General features: G+C 41.2%; 1 protein-coding gene across 5 annotated transcripts in view; it reads left to right on the top strand.

The window, feature by feature from the left end:
* The window catches only part of LOC110502476 (VPS10 domain-containing receptor SorCS3), a 75,915-nt gene that overhangs the window by 20,515 nt on the left and 37,503 nt on the right, over positions 1–17,897 (top strand). For 3 of the 5 annotated variants that reach the window (XM_021580514.2, XM_021580512.2, XM_021580513.2), the window contains exons 2-3: positions 6,572–6,639; positions 17,630–17,723. In XM_021580514.2, the coding sequence (XP_021436189.2) occupies positions 6,572–6,639; positions 17,630–17,723 (162 nt within the window). Of the gene's footprint in view, positions 1–5,277; positions 6,027–6,182; positions 6,232–6,571; positions 6,640–17,629; positions 17,724–17,897 lie in introns of those variants that run through there. The other 2 variants (XM_036960051.1, XM_021580516.2) reach the window with 2 other exon arrangements.

Raw genomic sequence — 17,897 nt, forward strand, 5'->3', positions numbered from 1 at the left:
CTTGTTTGTTATGGGTATTTACGTAAGTGCAATACTGCATCATAAAAATGATTGAATTTGCAATGTGCCTTCTGCAACATCAATAGCCAAGCATTACATATGCAGTATGTTAGAGGTTCATTGCTGCTTGGTCCCCGGTCGCTGCAGTATTTGCATGTATAGTAGTTGTTCTCTATTGACATGAGCTGCAGTTGATCTGGCTAACAATAATGAGAGGGATGTACAAACATTTTGTTTCCAATTATGTACCCGTGATGAATCCACTTAGGACAATTTTTACTCTTAGTCATCTGCCTGGGCAGCCTGCTGGCCCTGTGGTGGATTGCCGTTGACCTAATTCTATGGGTCATTGTTAGTTAACAGTCATACAGCTAATGGGGAGAAACAAAAGATGTGGGCGATGCTCTCACAATTTAGACAACATTGTCTCCATTGTCTATGCTTAGCCTAAACCCAAATCTTAGCCTGACCCTTGTGTTAGGGTCAATTACAGTCAAATCAACAGATCATCTATGGAATTGTATGATTTGTTCCCTACAAGTCTAATGAAAGGTGAAATTAATGAAAATTATGTTACAAGGCCTCTGGCATCACTTAAGTTGTAAAAATGAAGGACAACCAATGCCTTTCGGTGTGATATGATATGGCTTCATTATAAAGCATTCCCTACAGGAAAGAGGTTTTATTACAGACAGATTTTATTTACCATACTTAGTATCAGGCTCCTTTGCCTCTGACCCATCATAACCAGCAACACATGAAGAAACTAATACTAGCCTACACTGTTTGGTGGGACTTTTTTCCTCCTCTCATTTTTTCAGATGCAATTAGTTAGAACATTGGATCCATTCAACTAAATCTGTATTCCAAATTACTTCTGACTCTGTTGTTGGTACTTGCAGACATGGCACATTTAGTTATGTAAATGGTTATCTTTCTCTTTGATTGATTGGTTAATTAACCTGGAATGGAGATAATCTAAGCCGCGAAGAGTTGTTTGATGGGTATATTGGGTTTTGGCATTGTTCTCTAATTCTTGTGTGGCTTTTTTGGTTTAATGACTCGTTCTATGGGTCCCACAGGGTTAATGTGTTTAAACTCACTGTAATTTAGCTTTCTTTCAGTCTCCATTTTTAATTCATGATGTATTTATGATGATTGCTCCTCTCTTGATATTTATCTTCTGCTCTCTCTCCGTCTCTCTCTCCCTCCCTCTCTTTCTACCCCCCTCTCTCTTGTTCTCTTTCACTTTCATGGGCATTCACATGGAGGTGGACCCCCCCCCATTGCTGCTACAACAGCTTCCACTCTTCCAGGAAGGCTTTCTACTAGATGTTAAAACATTGCTGCAGGGACTTGCTTCCATTCAGCCACAAGAGCATCAGTGAGGCCTTGCACTGATTTTGGGCAATTAGGCCTGGCTCACAGTCGGCGTTCCAATTCATCCCAAAAGTGTTCGAAGACTTTGAGGCCAGGGCTCTGTGCAGGCTAGTCAAGTTCTCCCACACCAATCACGACAAACCATTTCTGTATGGACCTCGCTTTTGGCACGGGGGCATTGTCATGCTGAAACAGAAAAGGGCCTTCCCCAAACTGTTGCCACAATGTTGGAAGCACAGAATCATTTAGAACGGTTATTCCCAAACTGGGGTGTGCAATGCCGTCAGGGGTATGCTAAATAAAAATGTGATTCACATTTTCAAACAGTCCATTTAGATTTTCCAAAGGGGCTATACATTAGGGTGAGGTTTTTTTCTTTCTTGAGTAGTCTCGTTTCACTCCCAAAAATAAAATTATATCATCTAGTGTTCAGCTAAATAAAAACACAATGTAAAATAATTAACATCACATTAACCGTTGCTCTCTCGTAGAAATTCCACTAACGGTCCATATGTAGCCAAACGTAGCTGCTGCTCATTCTGTTTGCTCTAAAATAGATGAATGGTTAAAAAACGTAAGGCCCGTGGCCATAGACACATACCAGCTCTACTGGTAGTACTGCTACTACCAGCAGTGCTACACCTGCACCTGTTGAAGACACAAGTTGTACTGCTTCCACGAGCACATCCAGTGCCAGCGTCAGTAATTCTACATTTGTTGCTAACCTAGCTAGCATGGACACTGACAGTTGTGAATCTGATGCAGCCGAAGAGCTACTGCCCCCTTACGAAAGCACCGAACAACAGACAGGGACATTGGACCATCATAGAGGCGCAAATATGATGAGAACTACATTGATTTGGGGTTCAATTATATGGTGAGTAGTGCCCTTCCTCAGCCTCAGTGTGTTATATGTGCAAAAGCTCTCACTACTCGATGAAACCTTCACTCTTGCGCAGACATTTAGAAATGAAACAGGCCAATTAGAAAAATAAGCCACAGGAGTTTTTTTAGCAAGAATTAAGACGACTTTGGAGAAGTAAGACATGTTTAAAAGCAACAGATACCATTAATAAGGGGCTAGAAGCATCTTATATGGTGCGCTACCGAGTGGCTAGGACAGGCAAGCCCCATACTATCGTGGAGGACTTAATTCTTCCTGCTGCCGCGGATATGGCTGGGACAATACTGGGGGAAAAGGCCCAAAAAACTATACAGACAATGACTTCATCAAACAGCACTGTTTCATGACGCAACAGTGATATGGCAGGAGATGTTTTGAAAGAATTACTGCTTTGCATACAAGCCAGTGAATTCTTTGCGTTACAGCTGGATGAGTCAACAGATGTGGCGGGCCTGGCACAGCTCCTGGTATATGTCCGTTACGTTCATGGGGGGTCAATTAAGGAAGACATCCTCTTCTGCAAACCACTGAATACCAGGACAACCGGAGAGGATATTTTTAAAGTACTGGACAGGTTTGTGACATCAAATGGACATTGGTGGTCAAGATGTGTTGGTATCTGTACTAATGGCGCAAAAGCCATGATAGGGAGACATAATGGAGTGGTAAACTCGCGTACAAGCAGTACAGATAGGGCAATCTTTGTATTGAATTCATTAGTTGAGTATGTGGGGGCAAAGGACAGTCCTTTAGACAAGACCTTTACACAATCATCATCAAGGGTTTCTCCAGAAATGTTGATCACAGCCTTGTTCTGGTCCTGCTCATGTGGTTGAATAGTCTTGATTTCTTCCTCCCCCTCCGTGTTGGCCTCTTCCGCGTCCTCTCCCTCTCTTGTTGAGGAACCTGTGTGACTCCTCTTCCTGGTCTAAAAAATCTTGGGAGGAGCTAGCCTCTGAGTGTCTGGGGTGATCCACATCGTCACTGCATCGTAAGTTGAAAGAAACAGATCAAGGCTTCCTCTCTGATTTTCCTTTTTACTTCTTCAATATCTGTTTTGACTACATGTCCGTCCTTTTTAGATTATTCTATTAGAAGTAGCATTAGGTCAAAAGAACACTTGATGAGAATAGCCTCCCATTTATCTCTCAATTCAGTTTTACCTTGTGCTCCATTAGCTGGAAACGTAATAATACGGAGTCCTCTGGGGATTAGGCCTTTCCTCCAATAGTCAGACAAGGTGATAGAATTGAGGTCAAGTTTGGTGTCTTTCTCCATAAGGTGTTGCAAGTCTCTGTAAGCCTTGTTTAAGTCCATTCCAGTATTCTCTGTGGCTGTCATCTCATCTAGCAATGAGGTAGTGGTAATAATCCTTTGACCCTCTTCATGGGAATAGGAGAATCTTGTAGCCTCTTAGGTAAAATCCATAGTATGAGTTGTAAAATGTCCCCAAAACACAGGAAAAAAAGACTGTGGAGCTGCTTCCTCTAAGCACTACCCAAGTGCTATGATTAACTTGTAGGGAAAAAGAGAGGAGGAAGTGAAGCGCTGGTAAGGTATAGTAGATTTTGGTAGACAGAAGGTGCTCTTTGGTAAAAGGGGTAAATTGGTTATCAAAAAGAAAGGAGGACCAAGGCACTCTTCATATAATTAATTAAAATGCCTTTATTTGTATGTTCAAGTGATAGGCATGTTATGTAAATCAAATGGTACAAACCCCCCCAAAAAAATCAAATTTATTTCCAGGTTGTAAGGCAACAAAATAGGAAAAATGCCAAGAGGGTGAATACTTTCGCAAGCCACTGTACATATAACTAGGAATAAAGTGACAGATAATAAACAGTAACAGTACCATATGTGATGAGTACAATGAGTACATTTGGGTAATTATTTAAATAACTATTTAGCAGCATTATGGCTTGGGGGTAGAAGCTGTTCAGGGTCCTGTTGGAGCCAGACTTGGTGCATCAGGACCGCTTGCCATGTGGTGGCAGAGAGAAAAGTATTTTACTTGGGTGGCTGGAGTGTTTTTGGGGCCTTCCTCTGACCACACCTGGTATCGAGTTCCTGGATGGCAGGGAGCTTGACCCCAGTCATTTACCCTCTGTAGCGCTTTGCGGTCGGGTGCCAAGCATTTGCCTTACTAAGCAGTAATGCAGTCAGTCAAGATGCTCTTAATGTTACAGATGTATAACTTTTTGAGGATCTGAGGGCCCATGCCTTATCTTTTCAGCCTCCTGAGGGGGAAGAGGAATTGTCGTGCCCTCTTCACCACTGTGTTGATGTGTGTGGACCGTCATAGATCCTTAGTGATGTGACACGGAGAATCTTGAAGCTCTCGACCCAATCCACTACAGGCCTGTCGATATTAATGGGGGCATGCTCGGCCCTCTGTTTCCTGTTGTCCACGATCAGCTTCTTTGTCTTGCTGACATTGAGGGAAAGGTTGTTGTCCTGGCACCACACTGCCAGCCCTCAGACCTCCCTATAGGTTGTCTCATCGTTGTTGGTGAAGCGGCAAGCTTTATAATGGTGTTGGAGCTGTGAGAAGCCACGCAGTCATGGGTGAATAGGGAGTACAAGAGGGGACTAAGCACACACCCCTGAGGGGCCACCGTGTTGAGGATCAGCATGTCAGATATGTTGCTGCCTTATGTGAAGAGAGTAGTACACAGCATTGTACCAGATCGTCTGTTTCTAGGATCTGAGATCTCTTTTGTTTGAGGCATGGTTCACATCAGGCAATGCTTCTTGTGAATAGCAAATTCAAATTGTATGTTTTTTAATAGGCAAGGCAGCTCTAACCAACATCTCCAATCTCGTCTCATTGATTCGACTCCAAGTTAGCTGACTCCTGACTCCAATTAGCTTTTGGAGGAGTCATTAGCCTTGTGGTTCACATACTTTTTCCAACCTACTCTGTGAATGTTTAAATTATGTATTCAATATAGACAAGAAAAATACAATAATTTGTGTGTTATTAGTTTAAGCACCCTGTGTTTGTCTATTGTTTTCACTTAGATGAAGATCAGATCAAATTTTATGTCAAATTTATGCAGAAATCCAGGAAATTCCAAAGGGTTCACATACTTTTTCTTGCCACTGTATACTGTAGCAGAGTAGGCTGCGGCCCTTCGAGAAGCCAGATTTGGACATTGCATATAATTCAACAGTTCCATTTAACGTCATGCTTTTCATATAAACAATTTTATATAATTGAACTGTTTCTCGCAGTTATTTATCCCAGGAAAATAAATCTTGGTATCCCCAGCTTATCATGAGGTATTCTGGTTCGGGTGAGCTGAACCTCGAGACTTCCTTAATGTTATAGATTGTGCACCAGCTGTTGTTTATAAAGAGACACACACCTCCCCCTTTGAGCTTACCTGACGCTGCCGTTCAGTCTTGCCGGTGTAAAGTAAAACCAGATAGATGTATATTGTCCTTGTTCAGCCACGACACCAAGAAACATAGGATATTACAGTTCTTCGGGTCCTGTTGATAAGATAGTCTCGAACAGCGCTCGTCCAGTTTGTTCTCCAGTGATTGTACGTTCGCCAATAGAACGGAAGGCAGAGGCGGTTTCTGTTTTCGGCCACCCTGACGTAGTTTCATCAGGGTGCCCGCACTCTCTTACACCGCCTTTTTCTTTTCCGAGTCTCGTGGATTAGGGCCTGGTCCGGGTGAGGAGTATGTCCTGCGCATCTGACTTGTTGAAGTAGAAATCTTCATCCAAATTGAGGTTAGTGATCACTGTTCTGATGTCCAGAAGCTCTTTTCAGTCATAGGAAACGATGGCAGAAACATTATGTATAAAAAAAATTCAGATCAGTGCACAAAAACACACAAAATAGCAGAATCCGTCAGGAGCCCATAAAATGGCTGTTATCCATTGCAGAGGCATTCTTGACACGAGAGAGGGGGGAGTGAGAGATTGAGAAAGAAAGGTAGGAATTACTGTCCATACTTAATTTTGTTGTTCACTGAAAGATTTTCGGAGTCCACCGTCATGTAGGTATCATTCCACATGAGAAACTGATAAGACACTTGACTGCTTGCATGCCTGTTCAGATCATTGCAACCAACAGACTGGCTGATCTAGACAACCTGAGGAACATTCATCATTGTGCTGTCATACAAAGATTATATTTTATGGTAATGTAGCAATAATAGTGTATATCCCATGCTGTTAGACACAGCAAATGCATGGTGTAAGTGCACTTGATTGTAGATATAGATGTACTTGCAATTGCATACAATTAAAATGCTTCTTGTTTTTATTTTTAGGTGATCCTGACCTTGACGAAGCAGTATGACTTTAACTTGGGTGCTTTCACTGAGAGTTCTCTCTGGAGGTAAGACTTCATGAACGTTTGATGTATTCAGAAGTGCTGAACTAGTAGGGCTCTGTTTCTTGTGTTTTTTTACCAAGTTTTTATTTGTTGTTTTTTGTTGTTGGAGGGGTTACAGGTACATTTAAATTGTTAATGTATACATTTATAAAACATGTACCCGTAGGCTGCCACTCAAAAGAAAAACAACATCAAGAAATACATATAGAGTTGAAGTAACAATAAATTCAGTATAAATGGGAAAAGCAAACAAAAAACAAGTGGGCCTCCAACCTCCCATCCCATTCCCCCAGCCAAAATGTATTTATATAGCCCTTCGTACATCAGCTGATATCTCAAAGTGCTGTATGGAGTCTCCTATTGCCCTGGGAGAGGTGTTCTTCACTGATATATCCCTTAAACAATGTAAACTATGCTTTGGTCAAATTATTACTCACACAATGTATATTTGGCTGAAAATTGAAAAACAATGTAACTAGGAATGAAAATCCCCCATATTGGAGTATGGTCATACCATTTTCATTCCTAGTTACATTGTTTTTCCATTTTCAGCCAAATTTACATTGTGTGAGTAATAATAGGACCAAATCATACAGCACTTTGAGATATCAGCTGATGTACGAAGGACTATATAAATACATTTGATTTGATTTGATATTGATCTCTACACTCAACCAGGGGGCAGAAGATCATGTCTAAACCAATTTAGGATGGGGCGAAATGCTAGTGCCTGGAAATACAATTAAAGGTTTGGTACGGAAAGTCCTTCTACGTCTTTCCCTCTTTGAAGTTTGTACATTGTATCCGGGATTGTTTACCTTGCCATATATATTTTGAAACCCCACTATGAATTTTATCCCAATAGCCAGAAGGTGGTGCCATGGGAGGCATTGAACTACAGAAATTCAGCCATGGCAATATATTAATTCTGACAACAGATATTCTGCGGTTAAACAACTGGGATGTTATTACATCTACTGAGGTTGGATTTAATTGATTTGAGCATTCTCTGAAAGATTTTGGTATTGGTTTTATCTAAGGAAGGAAATATATCTACTCCTAACTATTTTAAATTGGAAATTATTGGGATTCCATAAGTAGAGACGGAGTCCTTCATCGGGGTCTTGAGAGGCAGTAGGGCTGATTTGGTTAGATTAATTGTATAACTTGAGACAAAGCTGAATTCATCTATGATCTTCAATATGTTTTGGAGTGATTGAGATACATTGGTCTTGATATAGTAAAATATTGTCTGTGTATGAAGTGATCACTAGATTTTAGGGAAATGTGTGTTATTTCCTTCGATTAACAATTTGCTAGGGCCAGGAGTTCCATGGATAATAAAATAGCAAGGGAGAAATTAGATTGCCCTGTTTGCTGCTTCTAATAATTCTGAATGGAGCAGATACAATATTGCCTGCAATAACTATGGCTGAAGGATTGCCATATAGCATTTTAGTCATATTAATGAAATTGGAGTCAATTCCCATAAGTTCCAAGACAGACCAGAGATATGACCATTCTAGTGTATCAAAAGCTTTTAGAGATAATACAGCCCAAGGAGCTGTTGTTTCTAATGAAGAATTTAAGATACTGCATTTAAGATACTGCATAATAGTTGTCTGAGGTTATCTGAGGGTACATTTTTTTTAACACACCCTCTGTCTTGTCGAACGCAGAAAACATTTTAGAAAGCAGTTTAATATCTGTGTTTTTGTAAGATAGTGGGTGATAGTGAGAACACTGGTTGGCATATAATACAACGTTGTCCATTAGTTACAGTTAAAAACAAAAATGTGGCTTCTGCTCTGTTCTCCCCCCCCCCCCCCCCCAAAAAAAAAAAACTGCAGAACTCACACATACAGTTGGGATGAGAACAGGTTTAAGCTGCAGTGCAGTGCCCCTGGTTGGAGAGCATGTTGTGGGGTTAAGGGCCTTCCTCAAGGGTCCAACTGTAGGGGGATGTTTAGAGGATGTGAACCCAGCAGCCCTCCAATTATCAGATCAATTCTGCCAATTTCTTCCAGCGCCCGGTCCGGGATTTTAACAAGCCACCTATCTTTCGGCTACAGGTCCAACTCCTTCGCCGCTGGGCTACCTACCGCCAGTACTGTAAAGGATGTTGTATGACTGGTTCCAGGGAAGAAGAAAAAATGAGTTAATATGAGTTAATATTTAGAAATAAGCATGACAAAATGAAGACAAAATCCTATGCAGACATATAATTATTATGATGTAGAAGAACAACTTACTGTCACCAGCAGCCAAAAGAGATCCTCTGCCTCTGATAGTTCTGGTTTACTACCAGACTGAGCAAAACATAGAGATAGTGTGTTAAAAGTCATGTAATGATTAACTGGGCTATTAAATCACAAAGACTTACTATACATAATATATTATAAAATGAATACATACCTTCTCTCAGTCAGCAACAGTCTTCTAACAATTAGCTAATTACCAAGCTAGCATATGGAATTGTTTTAAGATGGTCATACCAAGGATTATTTGGCTGTATGATTTGGAATGCTATTAACCCATAGCAACACATTGAATAACAGATTCATACATGGAAAAACATGATATGAACCATTTTAAAGTGTCTGTCCTATATCTAAGAAATATCAGGAAATTCATATTTTTTTAAATTACCCATATTTACATAAGAAAATTGGCCACTAGACTACTTCCATTCATTTTTTAAACTGGTACCGGGCTACCCTCCGACAAGTCTTGTTATGCTTGCGGGAATCCTAGAGCAAACGGAACAACATGTACATGTTCATGAGAGTCTCATCTTCGATGGTGGGGTCATGTTAGTGTGTATGTAGCCCAAACTGTTCGGATGCTACAGACAGAAGTTGGCAGATTGGCGGTACTGACTCCAGGGGTTGTAGAGCAATACGGAAAACACCACCATGTTTGTCAGTCTCATCTTTCCATAGAGTGGTCATACCATTGGCCAAACCGTTCAGATGCTACAGACTTTTTTGTGAGAAGACCGATTTTAGGGATGTCTCATGGTCTGACAAAAACCGCTGTAGTTTAGCCTCCTTCCACCACAGATGTGGAAGGTCGCCATACACACACAAAAAAACATATCTCTAGTTTAATCAGATTGATTTTGTTGGGGATTTGTTGTATTGTGCTGATTAGATTTCCGCGGGTGTAAAAACAGCTAACAAAAGCTAACCCAGTCACAACAAACTCTGAAATCACAGCTAGCATTCTCCTTTAACTTGTTTCAGCTGTTTTGCATTGACATTTATATCCATATTAAACTCGTCCAAAGAACCAAAAGTTTCTATATAGAACCCTGTTTTTCTAAGAGTGAAGCTGCTAGAGTGAAAAAGACCTGCTAGTTGTTTCTTGTAATACAGTGAATGTCTCACATCTTAAAATAGTGTTATATGTTGACAATTATTTGAAAATAAGTAGGGCTCTGTTCTAACACAATTGACACCCTTGTGATAATGTTTTTTTGGATCAATTCACTGAATGACATATAGTGTTTATCTACCTTGCTATTGGGTCAATGTTGATTTCACTCATCTAGGAAACTCCCTGCTATTGGTTTTGATAGCAGTATACAGCAGAATACTGTACATGCAGAGGCATTTGACATGGTACTTTTATTATTATTATTATTTTTTGGCCAAGATAAAGCAAAGCAGTGAGACACAAACAACAACACAGAGTTACACATGGAATAAACAAATATAGTCTATATACAGTATGTGCAAATGAGGTAAGATTAGGGAGGTAAGGCAATAAATAGGCCATAGTAAAGTAATTACAATTTAGCAATTAAACACTGGAGTTATAGATGTGCAGGAGATAAATGTTGCTATGGTGACCAGTGAGCTGAGATTAGGCGGGGCTTTACCTAGCAAAGACTTATAGATGACCTGGAGCAGGTGGGTTTGGCGACGAATATGAAGCGAGGGCCAGCCAACAAGAGCATACAGGTCACAGTGGTGGGTAGTATATGGGGCTTTGGTGACAAAATAGATGGCAGTGTGATAGACAGCATCCAATTTTCTGAGTAGAGTGTTGGAGGCTATTTTGTAAATTACATCGCCAAAGTCAAGGATTGGTAGGATAGTCAATTTTATGAGGGTATGTTTGGCAGCTTGAGTGAAGGATGCTTTGTTGTGAAATAGGAAGCCAATTCTAGATTTATTTTTGCATTGGAGATGCTTAATTTGAGTCTGGAAGGAGAGTTTGCAGTCTAACCAGACACCTAGGTATTTGTAGTTGTCCACGTATTCTAAATCAGAACCATCCAGAGTAGTGAAGCTAGACAGGCGGGCAGGTGCGGGCAGCGATTGGTTGAAGATCATGTATTTAGTTTTACAAGCATTGAAGAGCTGTTGGAGGCTACGGAAAGAGCGTTGTATGGTATTGAAGATCGTCTGGAGGTTAGTTAACACAGTGTCCAAAGAAGTGCCAGAAGTATACAGAATGGTGTCATTTGTGTAGAGGTGGATCAGAGAATCAGCAGCAGCAAGAGCGACATCATTGATGTATACAGAGAAATTGAACCCTGTGGCACCCCCATAGAGAATCCCAGAGGTCCGGACAACAGGCCCTCCGATTTAACACACTTAACGCTGTCTGAGAAGTAGTTGGTGAACCTGGCGAGGCATTTGAGAAACCAAGGCTGTTGAGTCTGTCGATAAGAATGCAGTGATTGACAGAATCGAATGCCTTGGCCAAGTCGATGAATAAGGCTGCGCAGTTTTTTATTTTAACGATGGCGGTTATAATATCGTTTAGGATCTTGAGCGTGGCTGAGGTGCATCCATGACCAGCTTGGAAACCAGATTGCATAGTGAAGAAGGTACGGTAAGATTTAAAATGGTCGGTGATCTGTTTGTTAACTTGGCTTTCGAAGACCTTAGAAAGGCAGGGTCGGATAGATATAGGTCTGTAACAGTTTGGGTCTAGAGTGTCTCCCCCTTTGAAGAGGGTGATCACCGCGGCAGCTTTCTAATCTTTCGGGATTCTGACGATTCGAAAGAGGTTGAACAGGCTAGTTTTAGTGGTAGCAACAATTGCGGTGGATAATTTTAGAAAGAGAGGGTCCAGATTGTCTAGCCCAGTTGATTTTTAGGGGTCCAGATTTTACAGCTCTTTCATAACATCAGCTATTTGGTGAAGGAGAAATGGGGAAGCTTGGGCAAGTTGCTATGGGGGGTGCAGAGCTGTTGACCGGGGTAGGCGTAGCCAGGTGGAAAGCATGGCCAGACGTAGAAAAATGCTACATTATCGTGGATTTATCGGTGGTAACAGTGTTTCCTAGCCTCAGTGCAGTGGGCAGCAGGGAGGAGGTGCCTTATTCTCCATGGACTTAACAGTGTCCCAGAACTTTTTGGAGTTTGTGCTACAGGATGCATATTTCTGTTTGAAAAAGCTAGCTTTTGCTTTCCTAACTGCCTGTGCATATTGATTCCTAACTTCCCTGAAAAGTTGCATATCGCGGGGGCTATTCAGTGCTAATGCAGAATTCCACAGGATGTTTTTGTGCTGGTCAAGGGTAGTCAGGTCTGGAGTGAACCAAGGGCTAAGTCTGTTCCTGGTTCAACATTTTTGAATGGAGCATGCTTTTTTTAAGATGGTGAGGAAGGCACTTTTAAGAATAACCAGGCATCCTCTACTGACGGAATGAGGTCAGTATCCTTCCAGGATACCCGGGCCAGGTCGATTAGAAATGCCTGCTCACTGAAGTGTTTTAGGGAGCTTTTGGCAGTGATGGGGGGTGGTTGTTTGACTGCAGACCGATTACGGACGGAGGCAATGAGACAGTGACGCTGAGATCCTGGTTGAAGACAGCAGAGTTTTCATTAGGGGGCAGGTTTGTCAGGATGATATCTATGAGGGTGCCGTGTTTATGGATTTGGGGTAGTACCTGGTAGGTTCATTGATAATTTGGGTGAGATTGAGGGCGTCTAGCTTAGATTGTAGGACGGCCGGGGTGTTAAGCATGTCCCAGTTTAGGTCACCTAACAGTATGAGTTCTGAAGATAGATGGGGGCAATCAATTCACATAGAACTAACTTAGAGAGGAGGCTTCTAATGTTAACATGCATGAAGACAAGGTTTTTACGGTTACAGAAGTCAACAAATGAGAGCGCCTGTGAAATGGGAGTCGAGCTAGGCGCTGCAGGTCCTGGATTAACCTCTACATTACCAGAGGAGGAGTAGGATAAGGATACAGCTAAAGGTTATAAGAACTGGTTGTCTAGTGCATTCGAAACAGAGAGTAAAAGGAGCAGGTTTCTGGCCGCGGAAGAATAGATTCAAGGCATAATGTACAAACCAGGGTATGGTATGATGTGAATACAGTGGAGGTAAACCTAGCCATTGAGTGACGATGAGAGAGGTTTTGTCTCTAGAGACACCATTTAAACCAGGTAATGTCACCGCATGTGTGGGAGTTGGAACAAAAGGGCTACCTGAGGCATATTAAGCAGGGCTCAATGAAATAAGACAATAATCACTAATCAAAACAGCAATGGGCAAGGCATTTTGACATTAGGGAGAGGCATGCGTAGCCGAGTGATCATATGGTCCAGTGAGTAGCTAGGCGAGCTGGAGACACGGTGATTCAGACAGCTAGCGGTCCAGGGCTAGCAGAAGGGCCTTAGGGGACATTGTGGCTAATGAGTCTGTTGAAGCCCTCCGGACGGTTCGTTGGAAGACTAGTCGTGATGGATCGGCAGGGCTCCGTGTGGGCTGTAAAAGGGTTCAGGCCAATTGACAAAATAGGTATTGTAGCCCAAGAAATTGGCTGATGGACCTCTTCAGCTAACCAGGAGGTGGCCCTAGCTCAGGACTAGCTACAGGCTAACTTGCTTCGGGACAGGTATGTTAGCCAGGAGTAGCCACTCGGATAGCAGCTAGCTAGCTGCGATTATCCAGTGTAAAGGTTCAGAGCTTGTGGTAGGGATGTGGAGAAGTGGTAGAGAGAAAACGATATGCTCTAGACAGCTAACGGGCCACTGCTAGCAGGCTAGCAGATGGGTCTTCAGGGGACGTCGCGATGGAGGATCCTGTTGAAACCCCCTTGGGCAGATTACGTAGGTAGATCAGTCATGATGGAACGGCAGGGCTCTGTGTCGGCAGTAAAAGAGGTCCAGGCCAATTTGCAAAATAGGTATTGCAGCCCAAGAAGTGGCTGATGGACCTCTTCAGCTAGCCGGAAGATGGTCCATGCACGAGGCTAGCTCCAGTCTATCTGGTGCTTGCTTCGGGACAGAGACTCCAGGAGTAACCACTCGGAAAGCAGCTAGCTAGCTGCGATGATCCAGGTGAAAATGTTCAGAGCTTGCTGTAGGAATCCGGAGATGTAGAGAAAAAGCAGTCCAATATGCTCTGGGTTGAATCGCGCTGTGCGGACTTTCAGGAGTTGTCCGGGCTGAGGTTAGCTGATGACCACTAGCAGTGGCTAACTGACTACTAGCTAGTAGCTAGTTAGCTGGCTAGCTTCTTTGGGGGGTTCCGGTTCTAAAGTATAGAAAATAGCAGATCCATACCACATTGGGTGAGGTGGGTTGAAGGAGAGTATGTTGAAATTGAGGTTAAATATATAAAAAATATATATGAAAGTATATACGAGGGAAAAAAAGATATACACGGGACACGACAAGATGAAGATTAAGACGTCTGACTGCTACGCCATCTTGGTTTATATTTTTTACATGCCACTAACAATTTTTACATAGGACTAACAATCCCATTAATTTTATATCGTTTGGTGTGTTACTGTACAGTATGCTGTCACATAATAAATAAGAATATAATTAATTTAGGATTATACAGAGACTGATAATGTCTCTTGTGTTTTTTCGCTCACCTTTTTCCAAGCCCACAAGAAACTCATTTAATTTTGAATTACACCTGACATAAAGACCATCAGTTCACCAAGCAGAGAGACTCAAATTAATTTATGTTTCACTAAAGGCGCCGATAAGATTTACACCTGACTTGACACATTTTGAAATCCCATATTGTGTACAGAAGGTCTTCCATCATCAAGGTGTCTGGTTAACAATAGCAACAGCAGTAAATTAGAGTGTACCTCAGGTGGTGCGGCAAAGCACTTAGTATGATATTAAAAAAGGAAAGCAGTTGAATATTATGAAAAGAAACGGAGTAAAGGATCTCTGCAATAATAAGATACATTATTTATTTATATAACCCCGGGGCACTCTTGATGGCAAAATGCAATAAGAAGATCAATTGGTGCATCACGAAAAACATCTCCTGTGTGTTTCAAAGTAATGACTGCTTCCCTTAGGGAAGGAACGTGTCACTGTAATAACTTCATTTGTGATGTCTTTCCAGCTACATTTGAGGGGATTTGTCAACCGAAATGAGAAGCTAAAAAATGTTGAGGAGGAAACCTTTGCAAACAATGTCAACAGCAAATGAAATGATGCAGCTTAATGAACAAGTAGTGATAGCCAACTCTGGTATCTATCCAATTATGCAATGGGGTTTTATTTGGAGGCGCCCAGGTAGAACTAAGAGACGAGTGGGTTGTGTGTTTGAGTAGTAATAGACCCATGAAGAATAGTAGTGGTGTAAAAAGTACCCAACTTTCATACTTGAGTAAAAGTAAAGATACTTTAATAGAAAATGACTCAAGTGAAAGTCACCCAGTAAAATACAAAGTCTAAAAGTATTTGATTTTAAATATACTCAAGTATCAAACATAAGTGTAATTGCAAAAATTCACTTACTCTAAGTATCAAAAGTAAAAGTATAAATATAAGTATAAATCATTTCAAATACCTTAAATTAAGCAAAGCAGATGGCCACATTTTCTAGTTTTTTTTATTTACGGATAGCCAGGGGCATGTCCAACTGAGACATGAGACATAATTTACAAACAAAGCATGTGTTTAGTGAGTCCCCTAAATCAGAAGCAGTAGGAATGGCCAGGGATATTCTCTTGATAAGTGTATGTATTAGACAATGTTCCTGTCCCGCTAAGCATTCGAAATGTAACGAGTAGTTTTGTGTCAGGGAAAAGGTATGGAGTAAAAAGTACATATTCTTTAGGAATGTAGTGAAGTATAAAATATAAATAGTAAAGTACAGATACCCAAAAAAGCTACTTAAGTAGTACTTTTTACTTAAGTACTTTACACCACTGAAGAATAGAAAGGGAGGAAGATATTGTATACAGTGCCTTGCAAAAGTATTCATCCCCCTTGGCGTTTTTCCTACTTTTTTGTATTACAACCTGTATTTTAAATGGATTTTTATTTGGATTTAATGTAATGGACATACACAATTGTACACATTGTACAGAGAAGTACAGAACAGGGTTGGATTATAAAAAAAAAATCTGAAACTTTGAACATCCCACGGAGCACCATTAAATCCATTATTAAAAACTCATAGACCAGGCAAGGAGGGCATTAATCGGAGAAGCAAGAAAGAAAGAATCTGAAGGAGCTACAAAGCTCCACAGCGGAGATTGGAGTATCTGTCAATAGGACCACTTTAAACTGTACACTCCACAGGGCTGGGCTTTACAGAAAAGTGACCAGAAAAAAACCCTTGCTTAAAGGAAAGATAAGCAACATGTTTGGTGTTCACCAAAAGGCACATGGGACGTTCCCTAAACATATGGAAGAAGGTACTCTGGTCAGATGAGACTACAATTGAGCTTTTTGACCAACAAGCAAAATGCTATTTCTATCGCAAACCCAACACCTCTCATTACCCCGAGAACACCATCCCCACAGTGAAGCATGGTGGCGGCAGCATCATGCGGTGGGGATGTTTTTCTTCGGCAGGGACTGGGAAACTGGTCAGAATTGAAGGAATGATGGATGGTGCTAAATACAGGGAAATTCTTGAGGGGAAACCTGTTTCAGTCTTCCAGAGATTTGAGACTGGGACGGGGGTTCACCTTCCAGCAGGACAATGACCCTAAGCATACTGCTAAAGCAACACTTGAATGGTTTAAGGGGAAACATTTAAATGTCTTGGAATGGCCTAGTCAAAGCCCAGACCTCAATCCAATTAAGAATCTGTGGTATGATTTAAAGATTGTTGTACACCAGCGGAACCCATCCAACTTGAAGGAGATGGAGCAGTTTGGCCTTGAAGAATGGGCAAAAATCCCAGTGGCTATATGTGCCAAGCTTATAGAGACATACCCCAATAGACATGCAGCTGCAATTGCTGCAAAAGGTGGCTCTACAAAGTATTGACTTCGGAGGGGTGAATAGTCATGCACGCTCAAGTTTTCAAATTTTTGTCTTATTTCTTGTTTATTTCACAATAAAAAATATTTTGTATCTTCAAAGTGGTAGGCATTTGGGGAAATCAAATGATACTATCCCCCGAGAAAATAAATTTTAATTCCAGGTTGTAAGGCAACAAAATAGGAAAAATGCCAAGGGGGTGAATGCTTTTGCAAGCCACTGTATTTACCCTTGTCATCGAACAACACAGGAAGTCTTAGCTAAGGGACAGAGAACGTTCAGAGAAGCAAATGTCTTTTGTCTCTCATTTGTTTGTTTCTGGAGGGCAATTCAGCACAGCCTACTGTGTGGACATAGAAGCTTAAATAAAGTTCGCCAGGGATTTAGGTCAAATTTACAATCATCCAGTTTAATAAAGGACCAAACATAACACAATTATTTCACCAAGTTGAGGTAAAACAGACTTGAACTAAATTCTGAAAGGTATGTCATTATATGAATGTAGTGTAATGAGACTCTCGTTACATATTGTTTTGAACTTTATCGAGACAGTAATGAATCAGGTAAGTTAGAGAGACAGTCAGAAGGAAGAATGAAGGGATTTAACCCTGGTCTCTGATGGGTGGAGAATGTGTTTAGAGCAGCCGGGTGCGTTACCACTAAACCACAGGCTATGCACGTAGATATTTGAGAATTAGACCTACTCCGGCCACATCAATACAGAAAAACATATAAAGTTGTCCTTACATGGTCTTCTCTACTGTTCACAGATCAGTGGACTATGGGAGCACTTATATTAAACTGAATAATAAGGTTGGGTCAACCTTGGCTTGCCTCTACGTCTGCCCAACCAACAAGAGAAAGGTTTGTTTAACATCTCCATGATAAAGGACTCCAGTGACAAGCAGAGTATTACTTGTTCATCCAGGATGTGTATTGTTTAGTGTGTGTAGTGTATTGTTGAGTTATGACTAGTTTCTGGAATGATGTTAACTCCAGTTAGAGGGAGCAGGACTCCAAAGAATGTTTCAATGTTTA

The sequence above is a fragment of the Oncorhynchus mykiss genome, chromosome 23 (genome assembly GCF_013265735.2).
Source record: "Oncorhynchus mykiss isolate Arlee chromosome 23, USDA_OmykA_1.1, whole genome shotgun sequence".
In the NCBI taxonomy this organism is placed as follows: Eukaryota; Metazoa; Chordata; class Actinopteri; order Salmoniformes; family Salmonidae; genus Oncorhynchus; species Oncorhynchus mykiss.